The sequence below is a fragment of the Cetorhinus maximus genome, chromosome 9, assembly GCF_964194155.1.
Source record: "Cetorhinus maximus chromosome 9, sCetMax3.hap1.1, whole genome shotgun sequence".
NCBI classification, from domain to species: domain Eukaryota; kingdom Metazoa; phylum Chordata; class Chondrichthyes; order Lamniformes; family Cetorhinidae; genus Cetorhinus; species Cetorhinus maximus.
The window spans coordinates 143,573,962-143,583,098 of NC_135887.1; the positions used below are offsets into that span (position 1 = coordinate 143,573,962).

Here is a 9,137-nt window from a genome sequence, read left to right on the forward strand (position 1 = left end):
AGTCTTTGGGATCTTCGGCCTACACACCTAGCATCGCACTGGCACTGAAATTCACAAAGCAGATTACTCGTTTGTGTGATAAAAAGAACATCTTTTTGGCTTGACGGCAGCATCATTAACGGCGAGTGCCACTTATGTTGCAACTGCATAGTAGCTGCCACTCTGTTTAAATTTCAAACAATGCTCAGCAGTTAACTGTCAGTCACCATCAACTGGTGCATTCTCCATGGCGATGCCTCTACCAATCACTGTCCATTTGCCAACCAATCAGCAATCTCTTCTCATACAGTATGAATTTTTGTTCCCTTTACATTTGGTATTCTTGCGAATTGTCTTGACGAGTGCATGAAAAGCTTTGACAAAAAAACTTTTTCAGCAATGCTCAAGTTCCATACCACCAAACAACTATATGTAATTTACGTAGAATTATATTGTAGCAGACTTTAAAGGTTCTACTATTTCATTTGAATGAAACATGTTCACTATTTGTGAGATAGTTCTACTGCAAAGCATTCTCTCCTACATTCATGTCTGCCCAGTCCAAAGGCAGGTACTTGGCTCACTTTCTGCTGATGCTTCACCCTAAACTATTTTCATGTCAGTTTTTGTCAGTGGTAGTTTGCCATTGCAGTATCATTAAATGGCTATTGATTAAAGTATCTGAAGTTATTAAATGGCTATTTATAAGTTTCATTCCCTCTGATCATTCACTACCTTCTCCATGATGGAAAATTGCCTTTTAACTAATTGAGTCACTTTTGAGTTATACCAGGTATAAGTTATTAAATATTGCAAAGCACTCTCCCAAATTTCTACATAGAAGTGCACAGTGCCAGTTACCAAAAGAAAAAATCAAAACTAGTGTTGCCTAAATCTACAAACAGGAAATAATTAATTTTACTAAATTCAATGAAATGATCTACAAATGTAAAACTGTTTAATTGCAATACAACAGTGAAATACATTTTATACATTATACATCATAACCCAATTTATCATGGGTATGTTTTAGGAGTGATCCTGCAATCCCATAGCCTCAGCAAGGAGCAAGTCAAAGTTCCCTGCAAGAAAAAAAGGCTGCTTCCTGGGAACCTGGGATTATGGAATTAACCCCATTCAGCTAACGCTTACAATCAGATAAGTAACAAAAGTACTGTTCTTTTACTGTTTTATTCAGGTGACAGGAGACGTCAAAGTGTTTCCGTTTAACAAATGATCTGAAAAAGTGAAATATCCTTTTACTGGCCCAAGTTAACTCCTCGAAAACACTGCAATACAGAATTTACTGTATAAGTGAGGGCTAGTTCAGAAAACTGATGTTACATTAAATTTCACTGAAATTATTAAAGGGCATTATCAATTTCCTAGTATCTCTGAAAATTTTTCAAAAATAAGAACTATGCTCCCTGGACTAAGTTGCTTTTACATTGTCTATAATTAGCAAACATCGCAACAAAAGTTCAAAATGAACTGATAGTTACAGTGCAACTGTACCACTGTCTACAATTCTACACAAACAGAAACAAACATATCAACTGGTGACTCTGAAAGCTATTACAGAAAGTTGATACTTCACTGTAATCATATTCTATCCAGTTACCACTCTCAAATCTAAACCATTTGAATCACTTACAAGGTTTAAGCATTTATATGTCCACAAATGTCATGCTTTACTACTTGAAAGCTGCAGTGCCTTTTGCTTCATACAGGGTGTCCGGTTCCTCTGAGAACAGTTCACTATAATAGCTCTTCAGAATTTTAAACTGGCCGCTGCGAATAAGAATGTGAGGTCTGATTGATGCAATATAATCACATGCCTTCTTTGGACTCCAGTGATGCAGCTGAAGGAAAGGATTTAGGAGTAAACAGTTAGAAAGGAATCTAATCACAAATCATTAGAAATAAAGACGTGAAGTTAGATGTGCTAATTAGAATGATCTCTCAGTTATATCTTTAATGGAAATTTGGTTACAGGCAGGACAGGAAATTATATATTTCTGGCTGTAACATTCTCAGGAAGTAAAAAGGAAGGGGTGCTTTAGTTAATTAGGAACATTTAACAATAAAAGAGTAAGCTTTTTTATAGTTAAGTCAATCACCAGAGATGATGCACATGGGGGAGTCAAGATCAAGTGCAGTATTCAGGTCAAGTAGGGGTATTGGGGTGGGAGCGCTGATAGGCAGATGAGGAAGAGACAGGAAAAGGAAAGGAATGGAAGTATACAACAACAAATGACAATAAAAAGCGGAATGGAGGGGAGAGGGTAAAAGCCAATCCATAAAGTTCCTATGACATTTTTATTCACCGTTAGCCCAATCAAATCAAACATCTAATGCAAAGTAGTTAAGACAAGTACACATTACTGTGGTTTAATTTCTCAACTTTAAAAGAATGCTGAAAGATAAAACTGTAAAATAGTCTTTTCCCTTGTTATGGCAGGTGGATGGTAAATGCCAAGCTGCCCAAATCCCAGAGGGAAACTTGAAGCAGCTGCCACAACTATTTGCAATTTTTACTTATTCCGAGATGCGTGTCTTGAATTCAGTAGTAATAAGAGCGAGTCTTATAGGTTTCTTACAAAACTAAATTAAACCTTCATTAATAAGAGAAATGATTTTAAGCACATGCATAGATCTACAAATTACTATAACTTCTAAATCCCCTAATTAATCTAAACCCCAGTTACACTTCCATTAAGACAACAGTGAGTCACATAGATTTTAAAAGACCCAGACAAAGTAACACACAATACCCTGAAGAGTCGAATTCAAAGTGAGTTTTTCTCAGCTTCAGTTCTTTGTAGACAGCAGCTTGAGGCTTAGATGGGAGACTTTACATACTTGTGTTAGATCTCAGAATGCCTACCTTTACACACAATCTTCGCTCCTTTATACATATTTTCCCCTTTGAATGCAAATTCCCATTGTTTCACTATGCCTTTGGATTTTACTTCTCTGATAATAAAATCTATCATAGTACCAAATTTACCAGTAATCTTTGGGAAAAATAAACACACTGTTTCCTAACTTCCCCTGGTTAAGTGTAACATTTCACCACCTCTTTTGAATTCAAGCTAGTCTGGTTTATTTAAAAATGCATCAAAGCCTTCAGACCAGTTGCCTTTAATTCAATTAAGTCACACACACACATAGACACAGATCCCACTATTACTCTACAATAAATTCCAATAACAGTGAAAATTATGATCTCTTCCTGACACCCTACAGGTGTGAATGTTGTTTTGGGATACACTGAACTTAAGAAAGCTTTGGAAGGGACAAATAAATTGCTCATCTTTGTCAATTCACAAATTTCACTGTTTACACTTAGCCAAACTTGGGCCATTGGGTCAATGTTAAGAGTTTCAAAATGCACAAATTATAACCATTCTTACTGAACTCATTTCAATATTCTAAAAAACACAAACACAGAAAATGCTGGAAATGCACAGCAGGTAAGGCAGGGAGGAAGAGAGTTAACATTTCTGACGAAAGGTCATCGACCTGAAACACTAACTCTTGTTTCTCTGTCCACAGATGCTGCCAGACCTGCTGAGTATTCCCAGCATTTTGTTATAATTTCAGATTTCCAGCATCCACAGTATTTTGTTTTAGTACCAAACAACACTGCTCTCAAAACCATTTAAAATAAATTTTACCAGTAGGTTTCTGAAGCAAGACTGGGATCACTACCATTGCTGCATTTACAAAACTAGCCTCTGCTCCCAGAACCCCTTCCTCCTACCACAGGTCAAAAGCAAGAATAGGGAAGGGCGCTTGGAGTGAAGATATATCTCTGCACTTGATCTTGCATTTGAAATGAAGTTTACGAGGCAAATACCCTGTGTTAGTATTTAACTTACCTCTCTTTCACTTTTTAAATTGTACTAATAAAAGGACATTTCAAATTACATAGAGATATATAACTTATTACAACTGTGATTTTGTAATTTGAAGTTTCTAAATTTTCAAAAACAAAATACCTACTCAAAGTTTACCTCACAGTAATCTTTCTTTGTAAATATGCTACTTATATTTATAGTAAAAGCTTTAGCACCAATCAACATACATGAATTAAATATGCTGCCACCATAGTGGCACTGCGAGATCGTCCAGCCTTACAGTGCACATACACACTGCTTCCATTTTTACCATGTTTCGTAACAAAATCAACACCCCTTTTCAGATCTTCTAATTTCGGTACTCCAAGTATATCGATCGTACTGAGACACAACTGCTCCACGCCAAATGATTCCCATTCCTGAAACACAACCTCAATTAGGGATTTAACTTGAAAGCATACAAATGCAGTGTAACACCTCAAAGAATGTTGTATTTCTCAATAAAATTTTCATTTCTTGTATTTAATCTTAGGATAGAATCAATGTGTCAAACAATCACACTTCTGGTCACAAGGCAAAGCCAAGCAACAGTGAACTTAGCGTGTAAGATTCGAATAACAACGCTCAGAACTGGTTGACAACCTAGATATTCAAAAAAAACTGGTTTGTTCAATCAAATGCATTACAGCACTTCAGATTTTTTGCAGCATGTGCATAATAATTCTGGAAAGGTCACATCATTTGATGTTCTCTAAATCTATTTACTTCAAATGATCATAGCAGAAATTCTGTGCATTTAATGATGATACCAAGAAATACAAAACTCAGAACCAAAACTGCTGTTACAACCACAGCTGATGTTAATGCTGAGCAAACCAGATCTCAGACTGAAGTCTATCTTGGCTGATTGTAATTTTTTCTTGTATGTAGAAACATGAAGGGATAGTTACAGAACACAGGTCTTCAGAGATAAGTTTTGAAATTCGAAGAATTAAAAAATGTTTATTAAAAGATAAAACTAAAACGCACAAGATAAAAGATACACAGTTAGAAAAGATCTTACAAAATAACCCCCAATGTTTTACCAAAGGTACACAATGAGACTATCTTTTCAGCAACAGCCCTTATAGATTCTTAACTGTAAAACCGGGAAATATTAACCAAATCAAGAAATTGCCTTTCACTGCAATCCACAACTTCCCAGAACCAAGACACTGATGTGGTTTTCCCAAAGGCAGATTCAAAGTAAACTGTTTCACAGGACAAATATTCTCCTGGCCTAAGACTGAGTTGCTTTCTTCAGTAAAAAATCTTCCACAGCCAAAAACACAGGAGCTGGCCTTCAGTGAGACATCCCCCACAGCAACTCACTCCAGCTGAAAATCTGTTCTCATAAATACTTTTTTCCCTTTCACCTTCGTTCTCCATAGTCTTCACAAGTCCCTTTAAATTTAGGTTCCCCAAATATTAAAACCTTTTAAGTTCCTATGCTTCCTCTACTTTGGATCAATATTTAAAATGTCTGCCCCTGTTTACGCATGAATCTCCTGTAAGATGAAAATGTTCGTTTATACCCTTGAATCTCTTTTGAAATGCAATAGCTACATATCAACTTCAACACTTAACCCCAAATGTAAATTTCAAATCTACTGTTTGCTTGTAAACTAAAACCCACCATAGGCCTCATTACAAATGCAAAGAGATAACACCTTTACTCTTTCATCCCTTAGACTCCACAGGCACAGCATATTTACCTACACATGTACATAAGAAAATAAAAATCTGCACATATTGCCACACTGCTTAGTAGCACTCCATACTTGTGCTGGGTTTTCTCTCTCATAAAAATAAACATACTTCTGCAGAATAAATAGAAGAAAGCATTCACATAAATACAAAATCTTCAAAAGGATGCACTTTGTGTTACTGTGTGCAAGTGGAAATTTCCAACTGCACCACAATGCTAACGGGTTCCTCCTCTAAAACATGGTCCTGTTTGTGCAACAAAGCCAGTAACATAAATCTCATCTTACTACAGGTTCTGCATTTGACATATATTTTTCATTTTCATTAGCTTGCAGATCACAAAAAGCAATGAAACAGATGCTAAGGAAATTCGAAGGGAGTAATAACAGCACCATCAAAACATAGCACCCAAGCCAAAGGAGGAAAGCGAATTGGCCAATGTTCAGTTTGTCCATTGCTGTAGAGTGAAACATGCTGGGCAGCAATGTTTAAAGGAGGCTGTTAACGGAGGCGCCCACCAGCCCACTTCCCACCCAAGACCTGAGCAGGGTCAATTTCTGGGCTTCCCATCCAAGATCAGGGTAGGGTCACTTTCTGGGCTTCCCCCTGCCCCTGAACTCCTCCCACCTGCCTAAATTGAGGCAGGGCAGAAAATGGCCCTTAAATAGTCATTCATTGGCCATTCAAGCGCCTCAATTGGCGCAATAGCAGCGCTGGCCTAGGCATTGCTCATCCCACCATAAAATTGCAGAGAGGTTGGGGTGTGTGGGAGCCCAGAGGGAAGGCCCCCTTCCCCTACTCCCCCACCTACCAACCTGCCGGGGGGAAACGTAAAATTCTGCCCCATGTCTGCTAATCACATGAATGAGCAGAACTGCAAAGCCTGGGCAGATTTTTTTTTTATTATTCATTCAAGGAATGTGGGCTTTGCTGGCTGGGCCAGCATTTATTGCCCATCCCTAATTGCCCTTGAGAAGGTGATGGTGAGCTGCCTTCTTGAACTGCTGCAGTCCCTGTGTTGTAGGTACACCACAGTGCAATTAGGGAGGGTGTTCCAGGATTTTGACCCAGTGACAGTGAAGGAACGGTGATATATTTCCAAGTCAGGATGGTGAGTGGCTTGGAGGGGAACTTGCAGGTGGTGGTCCTCCCATCTATCTGCTGCCCTTGTCCTTCTAGATGGTAATGGTCGTGGGTTTGGAAGGTGCTGTCGAATGAGCCTTGATAAATTCCTGCAGTGCATCTTGTAGATGGTACACACTGCTGCTACTGTGCGTCGGTAGTGGAGGGAGTGAATGTTTGTGGATGTGGTGCCAATCAAGTGGACTGCTTTGTCCTGGATGGTGTTAAGCTTCTTGAGTGTTGTGGGAGCTGCACTGATCCAGGCAAGTAGAGTATTCCATCACACTCCTGACTTGTGCCCTTGTAGTTGGTGGACATGCTCTGGGGAGTCAGGAGGTGAGTTACTCGCCATAGGATTCCTAGCCTCTGACCTGCTCTTGTAGCCACAATATTTACATGGCTAGTCCAGTTCAGTTTCTGGTCAATGGCAACCCCGAGGATGTTGATAGTGGAGGATTCAGTGATGGTAATGCCATTGCACATCAAAGGGCAATAGTTAGATTCTCTCTTGTTGGAGATTGTTATTGCCTGGCACTTGTGTGGCTCAAATGTTACTTGCCACTTCTCAACCCAAACCTGGATATTGTCCAGGTCTTGCTGCATTTGGGCATGGACTGCTTCAGTATCTGAGGAGTTGCGAATGGTGCTGAACAATGTGCAATCATCAGCAAACATCCCCACTTCTGACCTTATGATGGAAGGAAGGTCATTGATGAAGCAGCTGAAGATGGTTGGGCCGAGGGCACTACCCTGAGGAACTCCTGCAGTGATGTCCTGGAGCTGAGATTACTGACCTCCAACAACCACAATCATCTTCCTTCATGCTAGGTATAACTCCAACCAGATGAGAGTTTTCCCAGATTCCCCTTGACTCCAGTTTTTAAAGGGTTCCTTGATGCCAAACTCGGTCAAATGCAACCTTGATGTCAAGGACAGTCACTCTCACCTCACCTCTGGATTTCAGGTCTTTTGTCCATGTTTGAACCAAGGCTGTAATGAGGTCAGGAGCTGAGTGGCCCTGGCAGGACACAGTCTGAATATCTGAGCTGATTATTGCTGTAGGTAGATTGCACTGTTGATGACCCCCTCCATCACTTTACTGATGATTGAGAGTAGACTGATGGGACGGGGTGGAAATTGGCCGGGTTGTATTCGCCCGGCTTTTTGTGTACAGGATGTACCTGGGCAGTTTTCCACATTGCCAGGTAGATGCTAGTGCTGTAGCTGTACTGGAACAGCTTGGCTAGGGGTGCAGCAAGTTCTGGAGCACAAATCTTCAGTACTATTGCAGAAACATTGTCAGGGGCCCATAGCCTTTGCCGTATCCAATACCTTCAGCTGTTTCTTGATATCACGATTCTTACTAAAATCATTACCTTGCAATTCTCCTTATTTGATTTGACACATGATATTGTTCAGTCACATTTCTGAGTGTTTCATGGAAACAACACAGTGTAAGAGTGAAGTATGAAAACACCTGGTCACAATCAATGACACAGACTAGTATTACAGCATGTTTTTTCACAAATTACAAAAACCATAAAAATATTACTGCCTTATCTCAAAGCTGAGTTTTGTTTTGTATTTTTCCAGCACTACACCAGAGGAATGTGCTCCCCCAGCTCAGAGTTTCACTCTGAACGGTACATTAACTCCTGGGAAATCTCATTTTTTATGTTTCATTTCTACTCACCTTGGCTGTGTTTACAAAGAATTTGGTTTCATATGCTTCAGTCATGGTTATCACTCCTCGCACATTCTCTTTTCTCACTAACTGCAAGTCCAAACACATTAAGAATTACTGAAGGATAGAAAGCAGAGAGCAGAAGTAAATGGAAGCTTCTTGGATTTGTGTGCCAAGGGCAGAAGGAACAATCTGGATATTAGCATAGAGAAATCATCAAAACTTCCTGATAATACAAATCCGGGGTCTGATAAACTCAAGAACATGAAAGCAGACAGAAGGCCAGAGTTGGGTTAGGGGATTGTGCAGCAATATACCAAATATAGAGTTGAGAGAGAAAAATATGAAGTAGCACATATTGGGAAGTGAAAATACACACGGCTAAAATCTGAAATGGATCAGAGGAACATAGATCTGCAGGTACAGGCACATAGATGGTTAAAAACAGAACTGAACATCAGGTAAATGTGATGGTTTATTTTATATACATAGCATCATAACAAAAGGAAAGGAAGCAATGACATGAGTTAGCAGTTGGAGTGCTGTGTGTGGTTTTGGGCACTCTATTGTAGAAAGGACATTGGGACAATGGAATGAGTCCTCGTTCCCAGGGCTGGTCACACTGAGTACAGTGCAGGACGAGTAAATAGATACTGGGGACGGAAGGATATAATTATAATGACAGACTTGAGAAACATGTTATTCACTGAGTACAGAGTGAATTGGGGGCAATCCAAATACTT

General features: G+C 39.4%; 1 protein-coding gene across 1 annotated transcript; it reads right to left on the minus strand.

Annotated features, from left to right (window-relative positions):
- Positions 1-913: 913 nt before the first annotated feature.
- ptpmt1 (protein tyrosine phosphatase mitochondrial 1) lies at positions 914-8,580 on the minus strand. The gene is made up of 3 exons (XM_078549574.1): positions 8,404-8,580; positions 4,070-4,261; positions 914-1,841 (listed from the first exon to the last, which is right to left on the minus strand). The coding sequence occupies exons 1-3, from the start codon at positions 8,500-8,502 to the stop codon at positions 1,674-1,676; spliced, it is 459 nt and encodes a 152-aa protein (XP_078405700.1). The 5' UTR covers positions 8,503-8,580; the 3' UTR covers positions 914-1,673.
- Between the last annotated feature and the right edge of the window lie 557 nt (positions 8,581-9,137).